The sequence below is a fragment of the Diplotaxodon limnothrissa genome, linkage group LG22 (genome assembly GCF_057381915.1).
Source record: "Diplotaxodon limnothrissa isolate DT_005_m linkage group LG22, D_limnothrissa_male_GT1.1, whole genome shotgun sequence".
NCBI lineage: Eukaryota > Metazoa > Chordata > Actinopteri > Cichliformes > Cichlidae > Diplotaxodon > Diplotaxodon limnothrissa.
Genome location: NC_140616.1, coordinates 3054943 through 3080518, shown reverse-complemented (window position 1 = coordinate 3080518; position 25576 = coordinate 3054943). Strand labels below are relative to the sequence as shown.

The 25576-nt window shown below is 43.4% G+C and overlaps 1 protein-coding gene and 3 pseudogenes across 1 annotated transcript; 2 read left to right on the top strand and 2 right to left on the bottom strand.

The window, feature by feature from the left end:
* On the top strand, positions 1-1779 carry LOC146609165 (Ig kappa-b4 chain C region pseudogene; annotated as a pseudogene).
* Positions 1780-6621: 4842 nt separating this feature from the next.
* On the bottom strand, positions 6622-9099 carry LOC146609164 (immunoglobulin kappa light chain-like). The gene is made up of 3 exons (XM_085346959.1): positions 9048-9099; positions 8632-8940; positions 6622-6953 (listed from the first exon to the last, which is right to left on the bottom strand). Exons 1-3 carry the CDS (start codon positions 9097-9099, stop codon positions 6622-6624), a joined length of 693 nt encoding a protein of 230 aa, XP_085203085.1.
* Positions 9100-20385: 11286 nt separating this feature from the next.
* On the top strand, positions 20386-21587 carry LOC146609163 (Ig kappa-b4 chain C region pseudogene; annotated as a pseudogene).
* A 1159-nt stretch (positions 21588-22746) lies between these two features.
* LOC146609162 (Ig kappa chain V region BS-5 pseudogene) lies at positions 22747-23228 on the bottom strand (annotated as a pseudogene).
* Positions 23229-25576: the final 2348 nt, after the last annotated feature.

Below are 25576 nucleotides of genomic sequence, written 5' to 3'. Positions count from 1 at the left end.
ATGAGTTTGTATCACTGTGGTACACGTTCGGTGGAGGAACCAGACTGCAAGTTGGAAGTAAGTCAGCCGTAGAGCTTTTTTTTTTTTAAATGTAATTTTCTTGTCTTTAATTTCATTTAATATGAAAGGCTTGGAAACTTTTTATGTAACTGATTAATTATTTTATTCATAAATTCTGTCCTAAGAAACAAAGTCAGCTTTGGAAATGAATATTCAGACACTCAGGACAATTTCCAATGAAAATCTGGGATGTTTCATATTATTCATTATTATTTCTAGTTCTGATGGTAAAGTTGTATTTTGAGGGCTTGTAGGTTTAGTTCAGTCACACAGAGAGCCGTGTCTCTCTACAGTCAGAGGTTTTTGTACGGCGCCTCAATGAGTTTGTATCACTGTGGTGGACTTTTGGTGGAGGAACCAGACTGGATGTTGGAAGTAAGTCAAACTTAAACCTCATTTACTTTAGCAAATTTCTTTCTTTTGATTATCTTAACTTTTCTGTTCAATGCGCCTAAAAAAACCTCAGGAAAATAGTTTTTAGATAAATTTTCATGAAGAAACAAAGTTAGCTTCAGAATAAATGTTAAAATGAATATTAAACACAATATAAAACATCAGAGTGGACTTGAGGATATTTTACATATACATACATCTGGTTAAGTCTCGAGAGCTTTTAGTTTTAATCCAGTCTGACAGAGTCAGAGAGCCGTGTCTCTCTACAGTCAGAGGTTTTTGTACGGTGGCTCAATGAGTTTGTATCACTGTGGTGGACTTTTGGTGGAGGAACCAGACTGCAAGTTGGAAGTAAGTCAGACTTGGAGCTTTTTTTTTTTAAATGTAATTTTCTTTTCTTTTCTTTAATTTCATTTAATATGAAAGGTTAGGAAACTTTTTGTGTAACTGATTACATATTTTATTCATAAATTTTGTCCTAAGAAACAAAGTCAGCTTTGGAAATGATTATTCAGACACTCAGGACAATTTCCAATGAAAAAAGTTAAACTGCACAGAGTGAAGATAAAGATCTCTGGTGTTCTTATTGTATCATATCATTTACAACAATGTAAGCAATAAAAAAAACACATGAGGTAAGTAGTGGTATTGAGTTTCTTATCCAGAACAAGCTGTTTATTACGAAGAACTGATGATGTGGAAGCTTAACATCTTTTAAAATTGTTGACACATCTTTGTTTTGTTTTTTGTTTTTTTATTTCCAGTGTAGTTTGAACATATTTCAGCTCAAACTGTGTGATGATTCTCTCTGTGCTCATATGCATGAGAGGTTTCTTAAAGGGAAGTGAAACAATGTGTGAGTGAATGACTGGTGGAGCAGAAAAAACACCTGACAGAAACTTCTTAACGGAGAAATTCAAATTGTGGTTCGTGCCCTCTAAGCTGATTGGTGTTTCCTAGGTGATGCCCGCCCCGCCCTGAAGGTGCTGGGTCCCTCCAGTGAGGAGCTGAAACAGGGGAAGGCTACAGTCATGTGTGTGGCCAACAAGGGCTTCCCCTCAGACTGGAGTCTGTCCTGGAAGGTGGATGGCAGTGGCAGCATCAGCTGGGAGGAGAGCAGGAGCCCCGTGGTGCAGGAGAACGACGGCCTCTACAGCTGGAGCAGCACCCTGAGGCTCCCTGCAGACCACTGGATGAAGGTGGGCTCTGTGACCTGTGAGGCCACCCAGGGCTCCCACACTGTGGTCTCAGAGCCACTGATGAGAGACCAGTGTCCCCAGTCCTGACCTGACTAACTGTGACTTTCATGCTGGTCTTACTTTCAGTCTGCACTCTGTAGCTTTAAAAAAAAAAATCTAATTTCTTCTCTCATTTTTCATTGCTTTGTTTAAAGTTTAAAGTTTGTTTAAAGTTTTAAAGAATAAAAAAATATCTACATTAAATAAGAATCGAGTCTTTGTCTTACTTTTGTGGTGATGTCAATATTAAACTCTAAATAATGATTTCCAGGGTTCTAATTGGAAGCCAGTGTGCTATCTGTAGTCAATATGAGTCAGTAGAATTAAGCCACTTTCAATACATGAAGTTAAGCAAAGTTTATGTTAAAGAGTAAGTGCGAAGGGGAATTGAGAGACACTGCCATTACTAAGCAGGATATTAAAGACATTACATATATGCAAATTCATTGCATGCTGTGTAATGAAATGTTTCAGCATGTTGCAGGTTGTTGTATGAAACACTGAGCAGGTGGAGCAGAAAAGTGCTGTATAAGAATGAGTCTATTCTCGTGATCAGTGTTGGGGCAGGTATTTTAAGAAGTCATTTAATATAGAGAGTTTTTTTGTTAAAAGTATTCAGTACGTTATTTTGGTGTTTTTTTTCTGTAAAATCACCTGAAACACAACATGTCATAACTGTCATTGAACAATATGAACTTGTAGGCTACAGTCTCTCACACCAACATAAATCCCTATCCTAACGACGACACACATATTTTCTTTCTCTTGGCATTTAGGTATATGAATACCTGTCAAGGGTCCTTGACATACAGGTCTCCGACTCGGAGGACAAAAATTAATGTCCTGTGTCTTAGGAGGGCAGGATTGCTTTGCTTTTTCTTTATACGATGCTTCGCAGTATTAGTTTTGCCTAACAACCTGTTTTTGACTCCTAAATTGTCATTAATGCAACCGCTCTACATAACAGTCAGTGTAACTGATTATAAATCTTTTATTCATGAACCTACACATTACGCTTTATTTACTAGTTGTATGTATTTTAACAGAGCAAGAGGTGGACCACACGTTTGAAGAGCTGCTGGTCTTTATAACTGGGGCTGACTTACTTCCACCACTGGGGTCCTGCAACATAGACTTTTATGATCAGGAGTCGGGGATACGCATCGATGTGCAGCTTATCCCTGTATCTTCCGAGACGTGTTGCATACGAGGATCAATTTAAAGATCTTATGAACACTGCATTAAAAGGATTCCTGGGATTTGGAAAGCTGTAGCTGCATTTACATGAACTGATGCTGGAAAGCTGTGGTTAAAACCTGTGGCCTTTTGGGATGAAGTTGTGTTATTCTAAGTGTTCTTAAATGGGATTGCTCCTGGGCTTCTTCAAAATTGTACATTTTAAAAGTGTTTAGTATAAAGGTTTTTTGTTCTTACAAATGTGACTGTATATAGTTATATTTATAGTCCCGTTGAGACAGGTGGGGTATGCATGCAACAAGCCATGCACCAAAAAGTGATGCTCAGAAAATGCTTCAAGTATTGGAAGGAAAATAACAATTCATCTACAAATGTTCTTTTGAAAGGTTGTTGTGCAGTCATGTTTAAGTATTCGGTTATAATATACTGCATAGTTTCTTGTTGCTGCGTTGTGTTTGTGTTGTTGTTTTAAATGTACAAATATCTCATCACTTCAAAGACAGCAGAGACTCACGGAGCCTGTGGCGAGGCATTCAGACCATCACAGATTACAAGCCCCCACCACAGACCTGTGATAGCACTATCCCCCTGCTGAACGAGCTGAACACTTTCTTTGCTCGCTTTGAAGTCCAAAACAGCACCACTGCACAGAAGACCCCACCCCCTCCTGGTGACCAGGTGATGACTCTGTCACCGGACAGCGTGAGGAGATCCCTCAGCAGGATCAATGCACGTAAAGCTCCGGGTCCTGACAACATTCCTGGTCGTGTACTGAGAGACTGTGCAGTGGAACTCACTGATGTCTTCACAGACATCTTCAACATATCACTCATCCAGGCTGTCGTCCCCACATGTTTTAAAGCCACCACAATCATTCCGGTTCCAAAAAAGTCCTCTCCCTCCTGCTTTAATGACTACCGTCCTGTTGCACTTACTCCCATCCTGATGAAGTGCTTCGAACGACTAGTCATGCAACACATCAAGACTGTCCTGCCCCCCTCCCTGGATCCCTTCCAGTTTGCCTATCGGCCCAACCGCTCAACCGATGATGCCATCTCCACTGCACTCCACTCGGCACTCACACACCTGGACAAAAAAGACTCATATGTTCGAATGCTGTTCATAGATTTCAGTTCAGCATTCAACACCATAATCCCCCAACAGCTCATTCAAAAACTGGTCCAGCTGGGGCTCAACACCTCACTGTGCAACTGGCTGTTGGATTTCCTCACCGGAAGACCTCAAGCAGTACGGGTTGGCAGTAATACATCCAGCACCATCATTTTAAACACGGGGGCCCCGCAGGGATGTGTGCTGAGCCCCCTCCTCTTCACTCTGCTGACCCATGACTGCACTCCATCATACAGCTCCAACCTCTTCATCAAGTTTGCGGACGACACAACGGTGGTGGGTCTCATTAGCAACAGGGATGAGACCGACTACAGAAGTGAGGTGAGACGCCTGGCCACGTGGTGTGCTGACAACAATCTCTCTCTGAATGTGGAGAAGACGAAGGAGATTGTTGTGGACTTCAGGAGAATGCACACCCAACATGCTCCTCTGACCATTGACGGAGCGTCTGTGGAGAGAGTGAGCAGCACCAAGTTCTTGGGTGTGCACATCACAGAGGATCTCTCCTGGACGTACAACACCACAGCACTGGCCAAGAAATCACAGCAGCGTCTCTTCTTTCTCCGCAAACTAAGAAGAGCAGGAGCACCAGCCCCCATCATGTACACTTTCTACAGAGGCACCATCGAGAGCATCCTGTCGAGCTGCATCACTGTGTGGTTTGGAGCCTGCAATGCGTCCTGTCATAGGACCCTCCAACGCATAGTGAGAGCTGCAGAGAGGATCATTGGTGTCTCTCTCCCCTCCCTCCAGGACATTTACAGCACCCGTCTCACTAAAAAAGCCCTTTGCATAGCGGCTGATCCCACACACCCAATGCAAAGCTTCTTCAAGCTGCTGCCGTCGGGGAGGAGACTGCGGAGTCTCCAGGCCAGGACCAGCAGGCTGAAGGACAGCTTCATCCATCAGGCTGTCAGGAAGCTTAACTCCCTCCCGATTCTGCCCCCTCTCCCCTCTCTCCTCCACGGTCTCACTGAACTCTGTCACACACACACAAACACACACACTCTCTGACTCACTCACTGGCCTGCACCAGTTACCAGTCACTTTGTGGAGCATTGGACTGCCATTACCTCATAAGACTTTGTTGTTACACTTTCTCTTACCGTACACTACTAAATCTCCATTTGCACTATTTGCCTATTTGCACTACTCTGCCTGGTTTACACTCAATGTCACTTACCCATTATATTGTATATTGTATAGCTTCCTTGTTATATGTAAAATTGTATTTATTTAAATTTTTACTTTTTAATTATTTTACTTGCATTTTTTTAAATCACTTTTATATTTAAATATATTTAAATGTTCATTTGCTATTTATCTAGGGATTGAAGAGTAACGCAATTTCTATTCTCCGTATGTCCTGTACATGTGGAAGAATCGACAAATAAAGTTGACTTTGACTTTGACTTTTTGACTTTGAGCTGCCTAACAAACTTTGAACTGAAAGACGCTGACTTTTGTAAAATAAAAGTATTGTAATGTCAGTTCTCATGGTGTCTCTTTACCAATTAAAGTTGAGGCTCACCTGTTACTGTCAAATACTGGTGTTGGGATCCACTGACGAGGGCTGTTCAGTACACAGGTAAGTGCTTAAGTCGAGGTAAACAGTTCAATAAATTTACCTTCATCTGTTCTCAAACTGAGAGCTCAAGATTCCATCTCAACTCAATTTGTTCAACTGCTTTCAGGAACAAAGCAGTTTTAACTCCTAAGTTTAAAGTCAGAGTTGGTTAACTCTGAGATTGGCAGCTGACCTTTGACTATAACCTGTTTAAATATTAATAACTCAATTTGAGGAATGTGAACATGTGTCAGTGCTATTATTAGAACACATACTAATATGCACAGAGGGTAACGAGGGAATACACCACAGAAGGCAGACACAGCTGAACCTCATCAGACATGACGAATACACTCACACAGAACGCAGAATCCAAATAAAACAGGGAACCAGAGAATAGCTCTGAGACACGGGTTGACAGAACATAAGGAACAGAGGGACGAAGAGATGCGACTGGAAAACAGAAAATAAATGAAACGAATCATATTAATAATCAAAAACATGAATAGGAAGTCAACAGGTCTTTGGACCATGGCAGTGTTGAAGAGCAAAAAAGAGAAAATCTAAAAACCTGAGAAAGAAAAGATGGAAATTTGATCATTTGACTGATTTGGACTTAAAGTTTCTATTTGAAGTATTTGCTAAATTGTGCAGATAATTATGACTCACTGACTTTTGGTGAGTTCATTTAGTGTCAGATTTTTTTTCTTAAAGAAATATGATTTTTGATAATGATCGATATTTAGAAATTGAGATTTATTTGAGCTGGTATGAAGCAGAAGTCAAAGGTCACAAATGATTTGTTAAAAATAAATGATATATTTCCAACTTTCTTTTCCTTTAGCAACAATGACATTTTCACTCTGTGTGTGTGTGTGTGTGTGTGTGTGTGTGTGTGTGTGTGTGTGTGTGTGTGTGTGTGTGTGTGTGTGTGTCCTCAGTGAACTGTGTCAGTCTCTGCAGTATCTTCCAGCTGCAGCAGTCACTTCAGTTTCTGTTCAGTCTGACTGAGAGAGGTTTTTGTACGACTGTTTTTCACTGTGTGAACACAAGCTGGCTGTTAATGTTATGGAGACTCTGACAGTAATAAACTGCTGCATCTTCAGCCTGGACTCCACTGATGGTCAGAGTGAAGTCAGAGTTTGATCCACTGCCTGTAAAACGAGCTGGAATCCCTGATTCTCGAGTGCTAGCAGAGTGAATGAGACGTTTAGGAACTCCTCCATCTTTCTGTTGGTACCAGGCTAAACGCTGATAGTTGCTATAAACATAAACATTCTGACTGGTCCTACACTTGATGCTCACAGATCCTCCCACAGCAGAGCTCACTGCTCCAGGCTGAGTCACTGTGATCTGTCCTCTGGACTCTGAGGATACAGAGACAAAAACATAAAGCAGCTTCATGGTTTTGTGGGCTTCATTTCAGAGGGACAGATGTTGATAGAGGAGAGGAGTTTGATTCTCTGGACTTTACCTGTGAAGCAGCAGCAGAGGAGAGTCCAGATGAGGACGCAGATCAAAGTCATGTTTTTGATGAGGAGGATTTCTGTGGCTTCTGTTGTGATGAAGGACAGCTGTCAGTCATCCAGTGTTCAACTCTCAGGACTATAAACTCTCCCAGAGCACTGGAGCATGGTGCTGCTGATGCAAAGTGCCTCTCTATGGAAATCATCTGACTGACTTCAACAGGATTTCATCACAAGCAGTCATCACAATGTGAATTCACAGGTGTCATTTCGATCAGTCAACATGGTTTGAGAGTCATTTGTAAAATCATCTAAATGATATGATTCATATTTATTCAGAAAAGTATATTTTAACATCCCCTGGTCTAGTTTTGTTTTGGTTGCTGTGACTCTAAGTCAGCACAGATTTGTATCAGTCAAATAATGCTGTTTAGTAATGGATCAATCAAATTAACATTTTACTGAAATTCAAAGTAAGTTCTCTAAATTTGGTCCTATATTGGAGCAGATAACATGTGGACGTCTTTGCCACAAGGATACTCCTCTTTTTACTTATTTTTTTCAGAGGCTCAAAAATAACTGAGCAATTGAGGACGAATGAGGACAGAATTCATAGTTTAAGGGAAAAAACTCTACCACAGCTTAATTTTGAGTACTTTACACGTCATATTCATTAGTCTAAAATACTCTCTAAGGGGGAAATGGACTGGTTTTTCTATAGTGCTTTTCTGCTCATTCACCCATAAAGAAATACAAGAACAATTTGTATGCTTTTCCTACTGGAATGCTTTCTATACAACATTCAAACACATTTAGACTGAGATGGATGCATTGGATGGATGCTTCTGAGCTACAGTAGCCCCAGGTGGCTGTATCATAGTCTAAGTCTACTACCAAGAGATCAAGAGTCATCTTTATGAAAGGAAACTCTTACCAGTTACAAACTGCTGGTTACACTCAAGAACTGGAAGACTGGATTAGACTTTGCCAGAAAAACACAGAAAAATCAGGAACAGTTCCAAGATGAAATTTTATCAGCATAATTAGAAAAGAAAATGATGAAGAAGGAAAACTGATCTGAAGCATATCACATCATCTGTCAAAGATGTTGGAGCCAATGTTACTCATTGGAGTAGTTGGAAAGTCATTGGACAGCACTTCACAGTGCAAATAGATAATGACCCAAAGAACACTGACAACCCAAGACTTTCTCAGGTGAAGAAATGGTCAAGTCACCTTTTTTTTGGTCTCCTATTATTAAATAGCCACAAGGCTCAAAATGTGGGTTTAGTGTCAGGGATACAGTTAATTTAAGATTTAAGCTAGGTGTTAGAGTTCAGGATTCATTTTTAAGGTTAGGGTAAGAGGCTGGGGAAAGCATTATGTCAACTAGATGTCCTCACTAAGGTATAAAAAGCATTTATTTGTGTGTGTGTGTGTGTGTGTGTGTGTGTGTCCTCAGTGAACTGTATCAGTCTCTGCAGTATCTTCCAGCTGCAGCAGTCACTTCAGTTTCTGTTCAGTCTGACTGAGGGATGTTTTTGTACGACTGTTTTTCACTGTGTGAACACATACTGACCGTTGATAACATGAAAACTCTGACAGTAATAAACTGCTGCATCTTCAGCCTGGACTCCACTGATGGTCAGAGTGAAGTCAGAGTTTGATCCACTGCCTGTAAAACGAGCTGGAATCCCTGATTCTCGAGTGCTAGCAGAGTGAATGAGACGTTTAGGAACTCCTCCATCTTTCTGTTGGTACCAGGCTAAACGCTGATAGTTGCTATAAACATAAACATTCTGACTGGTCCTACACTTGATGCTCACAGATGCTCCCACAGCAGAGCTCACTGCTCCAGGCTGAGTCACTGTGATCTGTCCTCTGGACTCTGAGGACACAGAGACAAAAACATAAAGCAGCTTCATGGTTTTGTGGGCTTCATTTCAGAGGGACAGATGTTGATAGAGGAGAGGAGTTTGATTCTCTGGACTTTACCTGTGAAGCAGCAGCAGAGGAGAGTCCAGATGAGGACGCAGATCAAAGTCATGTTTTTGATGAGGAGGATTTCTGTGGCTTCTGTTGTGATGAAGGACAGCTGTCAGTCATCCAGTGTTCAACTCTCAGGACTATAAACTCTCCCAGAGCACTGGAGCATGGTGCTGCTGATGCAAAGTGCCTCTCTATGGAAATATTCACAGTGACTCCAGCATGACTTCATAAGCAGTCATCACATTGTGAATTCACAGGTGTCATTTCAATCGGCCAACATGTTTCAAGAAAAATGTAAAATAGTATAATTATAATTTTTTGATCTGGGATGCACTTTCGAGGTCCAAGTATTTTTGTTTTTAGTCTGTTATTTATTCATTCGGGATCTCTAAGTGTTCTCCTTAACTACAAACTGCTGCAGCAGATTAAAAACAGAATTAAACATTCATTCAGCTACTGCTATAAAAGTCATGATGAATGATATCTTCAGCGCATTGAAACTTTTGGTGTGACTTTCTCCTGGACTGACTCCAACATGCTGTTGTCAGGGTTCCTGGGTCGTTGACCCAGCATTTTCAGTTTGTTTCATGTCTGGTTTATTCTCTGTTTTCACTCCCTGTTCTTTGTGCCAGCCTTTCCCTGTGTGTTACTTCAATTATGTTCAGCTGTTCACTCACCAGTCTCCAATCAGTCATTATTCAGCCAGTGTGTTTAAGTCCTCAGTTTCTACTCACTGTCTTGTCATTGATATTGTCACTGCTGTCTACTCTGCATGTTTGCCTTTCAGTTCAGTTCAGTCCAGTCAGCCAGTCTTCTTCCCTGTTCTGCTCGTGCGTTCATCCTGCCATTGCAATAAACTCCCTTAATCCTCACCACGAGTGCTGCGTTTGGATCCCCTCTTCTTCACATCCACACAGCAACCCCTGACAGCTGTTTAGTAATAGATCAATCACATTAATATAATCAAGATCACAAAGTCGGTTGTCTAACTTTCTGATTGTATTTGAATTGAAAGGTGTGTAGGTTTTACCCACAAGGATTTTTTCGCCAGACACTCAAAAGTAATTGAACAACTGTCTACTACAACCCATTTCATGGAGATATAAGACTTGTTTCCTCATTATTCAAAGATAAGTTAAAAAGATGAAGTATTTTCAGTTCAAAGTTAGCATAAGGTTCAGGAAATCGTCAATCAGCTAATATACTAAACTTTAAAAACCACCCAAGACTTTCACAGGCAAAGAAATAGGATATTCTTCCATTTTTAAGTCACCTTCTTTCACCTCAACAGAGCATGCATTCCTGTTATTAAATACTAAACTGAATGAAGAGAGACACACAAACAAGCAGAAACTGAATTTGGATTCAGTAAAGGCCTAGTGGAGAATTATGTAGTTGAGTTTGTTTGTTTCAGAGTCAGAGAGCCGTGTCTCTCTACAGTTTTGTTTCAAAATAGCTGATAACTATTCACTGATAGCTGCTAACATCTGCAAACAAATATAATTCTATAAAGTTGTTCTATATAGTGTGTAACTGTTAATATAGAGGGTTATTAAATTTATTGCTAATGAAATTGTAACCCAGTGTTAAAAACAGGATTAAAAGCATAAATATTGATACTCTTTTGATTAAAATACTCATTTCACAATGGGAATAAATATTGATAAAAAGCAATTAAATATAATAAATGCTGATAAAAAGCATGTAAACATAAGTTTAATCAATATGTGGATAAATGGTGTGGAGGCAGGACTGACCCTCCCCCAATCTGTGTGCGCTGCTCGGACACCTGTGTGTGCCTTCATGTACCAATCAGCTACGCTAGAGATACAGATGGAAGGAGAAAGAAGCTATCTGGATAGTAAAAGCCTTTTTGGTGAAAGTACTTGGAGAGTATTAGTGAATTCTGAATGCCATGCAAACTCTGTGAAGCCCTGTATAGCATTTGCTGCTTCACATTGGGCCTGTCTCAATATGCGTACTTGTAAGGGTCTGAACAGAGTTTCATCATGTTATTTTTGCACTATTATGTTCCGCCACATGTTGTTATTACATGGGTTGATTAAGGTAAACATTAGGCTGACATCTGGGGCCAGAGCTGAAACTCTTCTGGGCCAGCACAGGACCACCATTGTATCTGCAGCTGGCCTTGTGCTGGCCCATGTGTGGGCCACCTCTGGCAAACCTGATCTGGTCCACCAAAGGGCCGTCATTCTTTGCGGTATGTGGGCCATGTGTAAGCACATTGTGTGGGCCAGATCAGGGCCATAACAATTTTACTGTGTGGGTAATAGTTTATGTTACACTTCTTTTGCCCCGGATCACATTTTATTCACTACTGTTGTGTTTCTACCTCATTGTAAATAAAGTCATTGTCCACACCACAGCTCGGAGTCTGTTTTGGGTTCACTCCACGCTCTGGCGACAGCCCTGACACTTGATTAGATGTCATGGCTTTGTTCCACTGCGGTTATCAAGGGTCATGACTAAGATTCATCTTGGTATCTGTTACTGGCCAACGTTTGTTCTTTAGTTAATTATATATTTGCAAGTTGAAAACAACATGCATGAGATAGCAGTGGGACACATATTTGTGTTGAAGGGCTTTATTTTGTGTGTGTGTGTGTGTGTGTGTGTGTGTGTGTGTGTGTGTGTGTATGTGTGTGTGCGTGTGTGTGTGTGTGTGTGTGTGTGTGTCCTCAGTGAACTGTATCAGTCTCTGCAGTATCTTCCAGCTGCAGCAGTCACTTCAGTTTCTGTTCAGTCTGACTGAGGGAGGTTTTTGTACGACTGTTTTTCACTGTGTGAACACATACTGGCTGTTAATGTAGTGCTGACTCTGACAGTAATAAACTGCTGCATCTTCAGCCTGGACTCCACTGATGGTCAGAGTGAAGTTGTCACGGTCCGGGGCAGCGGCCGTGTGGAGAGTGGAAGGAGGACCCAAAACGCAGCACTTATTCAGATGTGAGGGTGATTTATTGTTAATAACAAACACAAAGTGGAGATGGCAAACAGAACTAAGGACGAAACTAAACTGGGATAAACTACACAGAGGAGTGGCAAACCTGAACATGAAGGGAGAACAGCAGGGAGAACACGCAGAGGATTACACCAGGTAGGAACACAGACGACGCGACGAGGAGCAGAGGAAATCACACACTATAAGTACACGAAGAGACACTGGGAAATCACACACAGGTGGGGGAAACAGCTGGACCTGATTAACCTGACGAGACAGGGGAACACTAACACCAGGGACCAACAGAGGGAGCACAAACCCAGAACCCAGTGTCTAAAATCCCAAACACAAACCATCCCAAAACAGCCATGAATAATAATGCAAGTAATAACAATAAAGAACATAAACATAAAGTCACTGAGTCATGGTCGCAGGACCATGACAGAAGTCAGAGTTTGATCCACTGCCTGTAAAACGAGCTGGAATCCCTGATACTCAACTGCTAGCAGAGTGAATGAGCAGTTTAGGAACTCCTCCATCTTTCTGTTGGTACCAGGCTAAACGGTGATTGTTGTTCCAAACATAAACATCCTGACTGGTCCTACACTTGATGTTCACAGATCCTCCCACAGCAGAGCTCACTGCTCCAGGCTGAGTCACTGTGATCTGTCCTCTGGACTCTGAGGATACAGAGACAACAACATAAAGCAGCTTCATGGTTTTGTGGGCTTCATTTCAGAGGGACAGATGTTGATAGAGGAGAGGAGTTTGATTCTCTGGACTTTACCTGTGAAGCAGCAGCAGAGGAGAGTCCAGCTGTCAGGACAGCTGTCAGTCATCCAGTGTTCAAGGTTCAAGGTTCAAGGTTCTTTATTATTTGTCACATGCATAGTTATACAAGTATAACACACAGTGAAATGTAAATATATATACATATATATATATATATATATATATATATATATATATATATATATATATATATATATATATATATATATACACATATAGTATATACACTGGGTGAATGTGCAGTGGTAGCAGCAAGCAGGTGAATTCTGTACATTAATATGAATAGATATCTGACTATTTTACAGGATAGACAATATAAACATATTTAAAATTAAAGGAATTGAAATGTACATTGTGCCTTGGTTTAGTGTCTGGAAGAGTCCTGTCTCAGTCAATTATAGATGATGTGAGAGGGCGGGTGTGTGTGTTTAGGGCACGGATGGCTTGGGGATAGAAGCTCCTCTTGAGTCTCTCTGTCCTTGCCCGGAAGATGCGGAACCTTCTACCAGATTGCAGAAGTTGGAACAGTTTGTTGCCAGGATGGGACGGGTCCTTCAGTATCTGCGCTGCTCTAGTCCGGCATCTCCTGGTGTAGGTGTCCTGAAGCGGGGGGAGAGCAATCCTGCAGCAGCGTTCTGCTGTACGGATCACTCTCTGGAGAGCTTTTTGGTCCTTCACACAGCTGTTCCCGAACCACGATGTCATGTTCTGTGTGAGGATGCTCTCCACAGCGCCTGTATAGAAAATCCTGAGGATCTTTGGAGAGACCCTGAACTTCCTCAGTTGTCGTAGGTGATACAGGCGCTGCCTAGCCTTTTTGGTCTGGACCTGAATGTGGGCAGACCATGTCAGGTCTGAGGAGATGTGGACACCAAGATACTTGAAGGACTGCACCCTCTCCACTGGAGCTCCATTGATGATAATGGGCTTGTAGTCTCTGTGCTGACCCCTTCTGAAATCCACCACCAGCTCCTTGGTCTTGCTGACGTTCAGCTGGAGGTGGTTGTCCTGGCACCACGATGCCAGATTCTTCACTTCATCCATGTAGGCCGCCTCATCGTTGTTGGAGATGGCACCCAACACCACTGTGTCGTCAGCAAACTTCACAATGGTGTTGGAGCCATGGGTGGCCACACAGTCCGAAGTGTAGAGGGAGTAGCGCAGTGGTGAGAGGACACATCCCTGAGGTGCTCCTGTGTTGATGGTGATGCTGTTGGAGAAGCACCTGCCCACCCTCACCACCTGAGTTCTGCCAGTGAGGAAGTCCAACACCCATGCACACAGACGGCTGTTAAGTCCCAGATCCCTCAGCTTTGTGAACAGTCTGCAGGGCACTATTGTGTTAAACGCTGAACTGTAATCAACAAACAGCATTTGCACATAGTTACCCTGTTTCTTGTCCACGTGGCTGAGAGTGGTGTGTAGGACGTGGGCGATGGCATCCTCTGTGGATCTGTTGGATCTGTAGGCGAACTGTGGTGTCTGGGATGGAGGAGGAGATGATGTTCTTCAGCAGCCTCTCAAACACCTTCATTACTACCGAGGTCAGTGCAACTGGCCGGTAATCGTTCAGGGATGAGGGTTTGCTGTTCTTGGGCACAGGGATGATGGTGGATCTTTTGAAGCATGTGGGGACCACAGACTTCGCCAGGGACTCGTTGAAGATGTAAGTGAACACACCTGCTAGCTGGTCAGCACAGCAGCGCAGCAGACGGCCGGTGATGCCGTCTGGCCCCGCCGCTTTCCTTGTGTTCACTCTCCTCAGTGCCGCTTGGACGTCATGCTCCGCGATGCTGGTCACCGGTCTCTCGCTGATGACGTCACTGTCCTCGGTAGTCAGGCGGTAGATAGCATTAGCCGCCTGGCTAACCTCGAAACGGGCGTAGAACCGATTCAGCTCGTTGGTGAATGCAGAGTCGGCGTTGATCGGCGCAGTGTCCCTGGCTTTGTAGTCCGTAATGGTGCGTAGTCCGTGCCACATACTCCGTGTGTCGCCCTGGTGGAAGTGGGACTCCACACGTTCCCGGTACCTGCGTTTGGCATCTCTCACCGCGCGCCGCACGCCGTATGAGGCCGCTTTGTAGGCGCTCATATCGCCAGTGGCGAGACCCGCGTTGTAGGAGGCGGTCCTGGCGTTTACTGCAGTGCGGATCGATCTGTCCATCCACGGTTTCTGGTTTGGGAATGTGGTGACTCTCGCAGTGGGGATAATCTCCTCCGCTAGCATATTGACGAAGCATACTGCTACTTCCGTAAACTCGTTGATGTCGACTGCGCATGCTCTGAACATGTCCCAATCTACGTCGTTGAGTGCGTCCTGTAGCGTAGCTTCTGATTGGGCAGTCCACCGTTTTACTTCCTTCGTGGTCACGTCTTCCCTCCGTATGCTTTGTTTATACTGGGGAATGAGGAAGATGGCATTGTGGTCAGACTTCCCAAAAGCCGGGTGTGAGACAGCTTTGTAGCCCTGCTTGTATGGCGTGTAGCAGTGATCCAAAATCCAATCCCCTCTCGTTGGACACGAGACATGCTGGTAAAAGTTTGGCATGACTTGTCTGAGGTTCGCTTTGTTAAAGTCTCCTGCTACAATGAGGGCTGCACCCGGGTCCTTGTTTTGAAGCGAGCTCAGCACATCATGTAATTCGGACAAAGCCATACCTGTGTCCGCTTGGGGTGGGATGTAGACCGCCGTGGCGATGACCGAGGTGAACTCACGGGGCAGATAGAAAGGGCGGCACTTAATGCTCAGGAACTCCAGATGTGGCGAGCAGCCGCTGGAGAGAGTAGAAATGCTCCTGGCATCACACCACTTTCTGTTTACCATGAAACACACTCCTCCACCTTTGGTTTTGTTCGACTCTGCCGTTCTGTCCGCGCGGAGCACAAAGAATGAATCCGACGGAGTTACGGCCTGGTCCGGCACAGTGGGGGACAGCCATGTCTCCGTGAAGCACAGAATGTTGCAGTCCCTCATGTCACGTTGGAAGGTGACCCTTGCTCTTAGGTCGTCGAGCTTGTTCTCCATGGATTGTACATTGGCCAGTAGGATACTGGGCAGTGGTGCGCGATGCGCCTGCTGTCTCAGTCTGTTCCTAATACCAGCGCGTTTTCCCCGGCGCTTCTTTGTTCTGCGCCTCGGATGAGCGGCCCGTCCTTTGTTGTTCTCCGCGCCGCGTAGAATCTCTGGCGGCCAGGAAGGGTCAGGTTTAAAAGTGTCCGAGATTAGATGTGCAACCTTGGCACCGATGTTTACAAGTGATCCGCTGTCGTATACTATAAGACTAGAGGATTTTGGGATGTAAACCAGAGCAAAAAATAAGTAAAAAACAAGAAAAGTGGATAGTCGGAGCGGAGCGGTCAGGAAGGCGTCTGGACGTGGCCGCGCCATCTTCAACTCTCAGGACTATAAACTCTCCCAGAGCACTGGAGCATGGTGCTGCTGATGCAAAGTGCCTCTCTATGGAAATGAACTGACTGACTTGGATCAGTCTGACGATGCTGTTTATCAGGAATGATTCAATCCATCATAGTATTGAGCAGATATATCAGTTTGTTCTTCAGAATATTCTTATTCCAAAATATTTTCTATTATTTAAATGTTTTGTTTTATGGTTCATTGATGGATTCACATGTTTATCATAATATTTAGTAAGAATATATCTCGATTAATTAAAAATATGAATTAACGAGGTCACAGGTTCATCCTGTAGAGTAGCTGAGCTTAGTCTCAGAGAGTGAGGAGCTCAGACATGTGGAGGTACAGTCACTGCTCTTTGCTTCAAAGGACTTCTTATAAAACACAAACAGACACAATCAGTATCTTTTAAACGAGGCTGTTATCTCTGACAGCACTACCTATAACACCTCTTTCTGTAGCTATGATCACAACCATGTGACATGTAACAGTGGGGCAGATCAAGCATCGTTGTTCACTGCTGTTGATGTTTTTTTAATCACGAATTACAAACAATTACACAACTGAATTCCAGCTTTATTCAAATGAATAAAATTAAGTAATAAAACCCATCATGATAGAATCTCTGTTATCATCACGGACACTTTAAGTTCAAGAACATGTACCTGGATAAAAGCTGCTGTTGGAGGTAAAATCCACAGACTGAACTTGGGACCTTCACATTTCTAATTCTTACAGAATTTAATGAGCAGAAACAAACAACTGATTGTTTAGAATTTATGATTGTTCAGCACTTTTCTGCACCTTACTGAGTGCTTACATTTGAGTCTTTCATGCTACTCTATATACAAATCTGTACATCTGTGTCCATAACAGAGAGAGCCAAAATGGGTATGTTTGATTTGCCTTCTGTGGCGGAGGTGTGGTCCTTGGCTCATCTGCAGGGGAGGAGTGGTACAGTGAGCTCAAGGGGGCGGTGCCGGGAGGCAGGTGAGCCACAGGTGGTGGCGACTGACTGATGACGCTGTCTCTTTCTGTTTCTCTATATAGTGAAGACAGAGTCGAGCGGGGACGGGGAGAGCTGGACTGGAACAGACTGTGTTCCTTGAGTTCATAACTGTCAGTAAAACGCAATAATAGTGAGCACAATCATCGTGTGTGTTGTGTACTTTTACACCTTTCTAACAATCCTATTTATGTGAAGTTGGGATAAGGTTCCAAGAAACTTAAAACCTCTGTGAAGTGTGAGTGAGGTCAAAGGTCATGAAGCTCAAGTGTCAGCATTATAAGTTAGCTTTTTAGGAGTTTCACCATTTTTCTGTTGGTAACAGAACACGTCATTACCTTCATCTACCCCATGATTGGTTGTAAATCTGAGGGTGATGGAGACCAATAAACTTCTTTTGATGAAATAATACACACTATGTTTGTTGACTCCAGAAACACCAACAGTGACATCTGGAGGAGGTTCCCCACATGTTTTGTTTTTTGTTTTTTTGATTTTTTTTGTAATGTGCGTTACACGTGTGGCATGCCACTATACTGTGGAGAACAACAGTCACTTATGGGGAAAAACGCTCGTCCCAAACGAGTTTAAAGGCATTTGAGTCTCAAAAAGTGGTTTTAGTGTCAGGGTTACAGTTAGGTTATAGTTAGGCATTCACTTTTGATGGTTAAGGTTATAGTAAGCAGTTAGGAAAAGCATTATGTCAATTAGATATCCTCACTAAGATATGAAAGCCAGTGTATTTCTTTGAGTGTGTGTACTCAGTCAACTGTATCAGTCTCTGCACTTGAGAGAGGTTTTTGTATGATGGCTTTTCACTGTGTGAACACATACTGGCTGTTAATGTAGTGATCACTCTGACAGTAATAAACTGCTGCATCTTCAGCCTGGACTCCACTGATGGTCAGAGTGAAGTCAGAGTTTGATCCACTGCCTGTAAAACGAGCTGGAATCCCTGATTGTCGAGTGCTAGACCAGTAAATGAGCAGTTTAGGAACTCCTCCATCTTTCTGTTGGTACCAGGCTAAAAGATGGTAGTTGCTCCAAACACGAACATCCTGACTGGTCGTACACTTGATGCTCACAGATCCTCCCACAGCAGAGCTCACTGCTCCAGGCTGAGTCACTGTGATCTGTCCTCTGGACTCTGAGGACACAGAGACAAAATCATAAAGCAGCTTCATGGTTTTGTGGGCTTCATTTCAGAGGGACAGATGTTGATAGAGGAGAGGAGTTTGATTCTCTGGACTTTACCTGTGAAGCAGCAGCAGAGGAGAGTCCAGATGAGGACGCAGATCAAAGTCATGTTTTTGATGAGGAGGATTTCTGTGGCTTCTGTTGTGATGAAGGACAGCTGTCAGTCATCCAGTGTTCAACTCTCAGGACTATAAACTCTCCCAGAGCACTGGAGCATGGTGCTGCTGATGCAAAGTGCCTCTCTATGGAAATCATGGAAATGCCCTTGTCCATTATAAAAGGTTTACTCTGTGTTCAAGAATCAGTGATTTGGTATTTCTGTCTGCTGTAATTTCATCTTTTTTTCCTCTTTCTCTTTTTAATTAATCCATTGAGTTATTCATAAACTCAACAATTTGTGTTTTGTTGATTATTTTTAAAAGCATTTTTTCAAAGTTTTACATTGTGCATCTTGTGCTGAGCAAGCTTTGGTTGTGAGGATTGGGCAGGCTATTCTGTGACGTACTTAAAATCTGGTAATACAGTTGGTAAATATTTGCACGAAGAAAAGTCATCATTTCTTCATCGTGCTCTGTACTACACTATAAAGATTACAGCTTAAAAACATAAGCAGCACATCATCAGAACTTATACTGAATCTTTGCACCAGACCATGTGTGTTACTCATGGCCATTGATCAGTGTCTGTTCATTAATGGTCATGAGAATTTGCATATTAATGATCAAGGAACTGACCTCCCAGCCCATTGTTCCTTCAGTGGGCTGGTTTCAGTCATTATGCAAATGTACTGTTTCTAAGGTTGGAGAAACCTGCAGTCAGCTGAGACTGAAGAAGTCACCTGGATGAGTGACGAAACGTTTCTCCCCCTGAAAACGCTGCGTCCAGATGAACAGAATCAACCTTGTGGGTTTTACTTACCTGGATGATTGAGCGTGCATCAAGACACCATGTGTGTTAGTGCCTAATTATGAAGAATATTACTCAGATATTGATCAGTGACAAACAACAAAAGGCTACAGTTTCAAATATTTTAGACTCTCTGACTGGTGAGAGTAAAATGCTGAACATTTGTCTCAATGCTAGATAGAAAGCACTCAGGCATAGGATTTAGTGTTTATACGAATGTCTGCGGATGAGGCATGTTTTATGAAGAGCTTTGTCTATGTTTATATGTCTGGTTGGGTCTTAGACTCCATCTCACCGCCCCCCCACACACACCCGTCTGGGGCTCTCCCCAGCTTGTTTCTAGGAGGGAGGCGGCTGTCCTTCCAGTGGTCCTGCTTGGGCTCTTGTGCTCTGGGGGGAATCTGGATGTCTGGGTCCTGGATGTCCTCCATGCTTGCTTCATGTCCTGGGGGGCAGTGCTATGGCTCCCCACAATTACTATTAGATAGTTACATGGAGAAACCTTTTGGAAACAAGCGCACTCACGCACACAGGTGTGCACAGACACTCACCGTCTTCCTTGGATGCTGCCTCTAAGCATATCGTCTGCTGTCGGTCTTTTGTGCTGCTCAGTAGCATTCAGTCTTTATTATTTACTCTTACTTATGCTTATCTAGGTTGTTGCTGTGGTCTCCCTACTGTGTTGTTCTCTTTTTGCTTGTTTTCTTCTTTTTCTTCCAGCAGGTGATCTCATGGGTTTTCATTGTCTTTTCTCACTGTCCCTCTTCCCCTCTGTTTTTCTTTCCCTCTACTTTTCTTAAACTTCTCTTATCTGTCTTTGTCTTTACGATCCCCCGGTTATATCTGTTCCAATTCTAATCATTTAAAAAAAATAAAAAATAAAAAATAATGAAGATCAATCAAGTGGACCAGTATGGCACTGATTCACTTGAGAAAATAAATCTGTTGAGAATTTTTCTTGGCCTTCAGACAATAATTCTGATTGCTTCAGTGCCGAACGGGACAGGACAAAAAAATGTGATCGTCCAAAAGCTCATGGATTGAACTGTATTTAAACTAAGATTGTATGATGGTATTTGAAGAAGTCACATCAGCTGAGTCATGGCTGCTGTGCAAACAGTGAATTATTTAGTTGAGTTTGTTTGTTTCAGAGTCAGAGAGCCGTGTCTCTCTACAGTCAGAGGTTTTTGTACGGCGCCTCAATGAGTTTGTATCACTGTGGTGGACTTTTGGTGGAGGAACCCGACTGGATGTTGGACGTAAGTTTATTCTGGTTTACTATCAAATACTGTCTTTTTATTAAAGTGCATTTAACAATTTCTCTTCTGATTTTAAGAGAAAAGCACGTAGCTTTACAATAAGTTTGATGCTGGAATTTTTTATCATCCTCTTGTGTCGTGGAGGATAATTCAGATCTGCTCTGTCAAAATATTATGTCTACATTTCAGTCAAATTAAACTGAAAAAAAATCTAACAATAATATAAAGAAGAAAAACTTTCAAGTATTGTTTGAAATTACTTTGAGTTTGTGTGAATTTTAAAAATTGTTTTAGATATACATGAAGAGCATTTCGTTTCGCTGAATTAATTAATTTATTCTATTTATTTGTTTCCAGTTAATATTAATGTCAGTCATGTACAATATTGATGATTTTAAACTTGTTTTGTAAATGTTTCCACATCTGCTTCTTTTATTTCCAGTGTAGTTTGAACATATTTCAGCTCAAACTGTGTGATGATTCTCTCTGTGCTGATATGCATGAGAGGTTTCTTAAAGGGAAGTGAAACAATGTGTGAGTGAATGACTGGTGGAGCAGAAAAAACACCTGACAGAAACTTCTTAACGGAGAAAATCAGCTCTTACAGTAAAGGTGTCCGACTGTCTGTGGTTTGATTGACAGCTGTGTGCTCCCTGTGCTCTAAGCTGATTGGTGTCTCCTAGGTGATACCCGTCCCGTCCTGACAGTGTTGCCCCCCTCCAGTGAGGAGCTACAGCAGGGGACTGCAACAATCACATGTCTGGCCAACAAGGGCTTCCCCTCAGACTGGAGTCTGTCCTGGAAGGTGGATGGCAGTGGCAGCATCAGCTGGGAGGAGAGCAGGAGCCCCGTGGTGCTGCAGAACGACGGCCTCTACAGCTGGAGCAGCACCCTGAGGCTCTCTGCAGACCGCTGGATGAAGGTGGGCTCTGTGACCTGTGAGGCCACCCAGGGCTGCCAGGCTCTGGTCTCAGAGCCACTGAGGAGAGACCAGTGTTCCCAGTCCTGACCTGACTCAACCAGATACTGGTTTAATGCTCTCATTCTCAACTCTGTAACTGTCTCTCCATCTTTCTTTTTTAAGAACAAATAAAGACTAAAACTGTTATTTTCTTTCTCATAATGACAACATTCATGTTTTAGGTAATAAAGATGTTTTGCAAAGTGAATTTTGGTTGAATCAGACATTTAATTTTATTCAAATCTACAAACCTGCACTTGATGAATATATGTTTCATTTAGAAGAATTCAGACCAACTCTGCACTCCAACATGATGTCTTTATTTTACACTGGTAAAATAAAACACAGGCTGAAAGAACCACTAAGGAGATCTGCATTTTGGCAAAAGCTGAAAAAGGAGTTTTAAAGTTGTTCAGGTTATTTTTATGTTTATTTAAATGTGTGTGGTAGGTTGTTGGTGGTGTTGCTCACCTGTACCAGACAGACTGGTTCATGAAGCAATGCTGGGACCTGGTTACCACGGAAACAGTCTCACCAGACTACAAAGCAAGTCTAAAGAAGAAAGAGTCTTTAGTGTCTCTAATGAGCTGTTTGTTCTGAGGAGAACTCACAGACAGGAGAGTCAACGAATGCAAGGAGTGCTTAGAAAGAATCTGAAGAACAAAGTTTTAATTTCACTGACGAACACGGAGAAGATTAAATGAATGATGACATGAACAAACTATGAAAAAACACCTTCGGTTCAATAACAGCTTTTTCACTCATGTTCATGTTTGATGATATGTTTACACTTAAATTCACAGGTGTGTTGTTTTTATTTTGAGCCTCACTGATCAGGAACATTTTCAGATTTTTGGATTCAGATTATTTTATCTTGATATAGATTCAGTGTTTGCTCTAAGGTCAAAGGTCATGAACAGGACTTATCCTGGTATCTGTTAATGGCCCACGTTTGTTCTTTAGTTAAATATATATTTGAAAGTTGAACACAACATACATGCGATGTAGGACACAAAATTGTGATGAATCACTTCATTTTGTGTGTGTGTGTGTGTGTGTGTGTGTGTGTGTGTGTGTGTGTGTGTGTGTGTGTGTGTGTGTGTGTGTCCTCAGTGAACTGTATCAGTCTCTGCAGTATCTTCCAGCTGCAGCAGTCACTTCAGTTTCTGTTCAGTCTGACTGAGGGAGGTTTTTGTACGACTGTTTTTCACTGTGTGAACACATACTGACCGTTGATAACATGAAAACTCTGACAGTAATAAACTGCTGCATCTTCAGCCTGGACTCCACTGATGGTCAGAGTGAAGTCAGAGTTTGATCCACTGCCTGTAAAACGAGCTGGAATCCCTGATTGTCGGCTGCTAGTGTAGTAAATGAGCAGTTTAGGAACTCCTCCATCTTTCTGTTGGTACCAGGCTAAACGGTTGTTGCTATAAACATTCTGACTGGTCCTACACTTGATGTTCGCAGTTCCTCCCACAGCAGAGCTCACTGCTCCAGGCTGAGTCACTGTGATCTGTCCTCTGGACTCTGAGGACACAGAGACAAAAACATAAAGCAGCTTCATGGTTTTGTGGGCTTCATTTCAGAGGGACAGATGTTGATAGAGGAGAGGAGTTTGATTCTCTGGACTTTACCTGTGAAGCAGCAGCAGAGGAGAGTCCAGATGAGGACGCAGATCAAAGTCATGTTTTTGATGAGGAGGATTTCTGTGGCTTCTGTTGTGATGAAGGACAGCTGTCAGTCATCCAGTGTTCAACTCTCAGGACTATAAACTCTCCCAGAGCACTGGAGCATGGTGCTGCTGATGCAAAGTGCCTCTCTATGGAAATATTCACAGTGACTCCAGCATGACTTCATAAGCAGTCATCACATTGTGAATTCACAGGTGTCATTTCAATCGGCCAACATGTTTCAAGAAAAATGTAAAATAGTATAATTATAATTTTTTGATCTGGGATGCACTTTCGAGGTCCAAGTATTTTTGTTTTTAGTCTGTTATTTATTCATTCGGGATCTCTAAGTGTTCTCCTTAACTACAAACTGCTGCAGCAGATTAAAAACAGAATTAAACATTCATTCAGCTACTGCTATAAAAGTCATGATGAATGATATCTTCAGCGCATTGAAACTTTTGGTGTGACTTTCTCCTGGACTGACTCCAACATGCTGTTGTCAGGGTTCCTGGGTCGTTGACCCAGCATTTTCAGTTTGTTTCATGTCTGGTTTATTCTCTGTTTTCACTCCCTGTTCTTTGTGCCAGCCTTTTCCTGTGTGTTACTTCAATTATGTTCAGCTGTTCACTCACCAGTCTCCAATCAGTCATTATTCAGCCAGTGTGTTTAAGTCCTCAGTTTCCACTCACTTACTGTCTTGTCATTGATGTTGTCACTGCTGTCTACTCTGCATGTTTGCCTTTCAGTCCAGTCAGCCAGTCTTCTTCCCTGTTCTGCTCGTGCGTTCATCCTGCCATTGCAATAAACTCCCTTAATCCTCACCACGAGTGCTGTGTTTGGGTCCCCTCTTCTTCACATCCACACAGCAACCCCTGACAGAATGACAAGACCCGTGCCACGAAGACATGCTTGGGACTCAGCGGACTCTGGCCGGTTCGAGCGGCAGGAGGCAGTGCTCTCCCGCTGGGCGGAGGAGCTCAGGGAGAAACAGCGGCTCTTTGCGGAACGTCTGCGAGGGGACTTGCCTGGCTCTGGGCGGGCCTCGGGGACACTGCGTTCTCCCACCTGCTGCCTCACCTACACCGGAGCATTCGCCGCGGAGAGTGGGCGTCTCTCACTGCGCTTCGGCCTCTCCCTCTATCGCCGCTCCGCTCCTCGCACTCACACTGCCCTCCTCATTCACCAGACCTTCCACCTCGCCGGGGCGCCAGGACTCCATCTAAACCAAAGACTGTTCACTGTGATTACATTCTGGACTATCCAATTACTACTCATTACCATTCTGCCTCCAAAAGAACTGTCTTTCCCTCAGAGGCTCCCATTAAAGACATCAATGCTGCTCAGGCTGATAATTTTCCTCATTTTGCTATTTCTTCACCTACCTGTCAACCTGTCCCAGTTCCTCCATCCCAGGCCATTATTAATTACACCACTAAACCCGATAATTTCTCCCAGTCAATCATTATTTCTTCACCCATTGTTCAGCCTCTTCCTGCCAGCAGGGCAGCTAAGATTCGGCCTTCCCCTTCACCTGTTTCACCTTCTCAGGTGAAGGCAGCTAAGGCTCAGCCTGTCCCTGTAGCACCTACTCGGGCGGCTAGGGCTCAGCACGTACCCGCACCTGCACCAGCCCCTTGGGATGATGCAACTGACGTCCAGCCAGCACCCACTCCTGTGCCAGCTCCTAGGGCGAGGGCAGCTAAGACACAGTCCACTCCTGCACCTGTTCCGGTTCCTCGGGTGGGGGTGACTGGTGTCCAGCTAGTTCCCGTGCCTGTCCCAGTGCCCAGGGTGAGGGCGGCCAGGATTCCACCTGACCTCTTTAGAGGCTCCCACGCCGTCACCTGCAGCTGCTCCACCACCCGGCGGCTCGTCCATGTCAAGTTTGGTGTCAGCAGCCACCTTCCATCCACTGACTGGACTTCCTCGTCGCCCGCCTTCGGACCTGCTCAGTGGCCGCCGCTGTCTTCCTCGTCGCCCGCCTTCGGACCTGCTCAGTGGCCGCCGCTGTCTTCCTCGCAGCCGCCCACCGGACCTGTTTTGGCTCAGCCGCTGGCCACGTGGTCGCCCAACACAACAGTTTCTTTTTGGAAATTTAAGTCCTCAGTTTCCACTCGCTCACTGTCTTGTCATTGATGTTGTCACTGCTGTCTACTCTGCTTATTTGCCTTTCACTTCAGTCCAGTCAGCCAGTCTTCTTCCATGTACTGTTTATCCGTTCATCCTGCCATTGCATTAAACACCCTTAATCCTCACCACGAGTTCTCTGTTTGGGTCCACCCTTTTCACAGGGCTATAAACTCTCCACACAGCAACCCCTGACAGCTGTTTAGTAATAGATCAATCACATTAATATAATCA

What these genes read in the sequence shown, in the direction of transcription:
- LOC146609164 (XM_085346959.1), bottom strand. Translation starts at nt 9,099, where the DNA reads ATGACTTTGATCTGCGTCCTCATCTGGACTCTCCTCTGCTGCTGCTTC. An exon ending in CCTCTGCTGCTGCTTCACAG is followed by an intron (nt 8,941 to 9,047) that starts GTAAAGTCCAGA and finishes CTGTGTCCTCAG; the next exon opens with AGTCCAGAGGACAGATCACA. An exon ending in GAGTTTTCATGTTATCAACG is followed by an intron (nt 6,954 to 8,631) that starts GTCAGTATGTGT and finishes CTGTATCCTCAG; the next exon opens with AGTCCAGAGGACAGATCACA.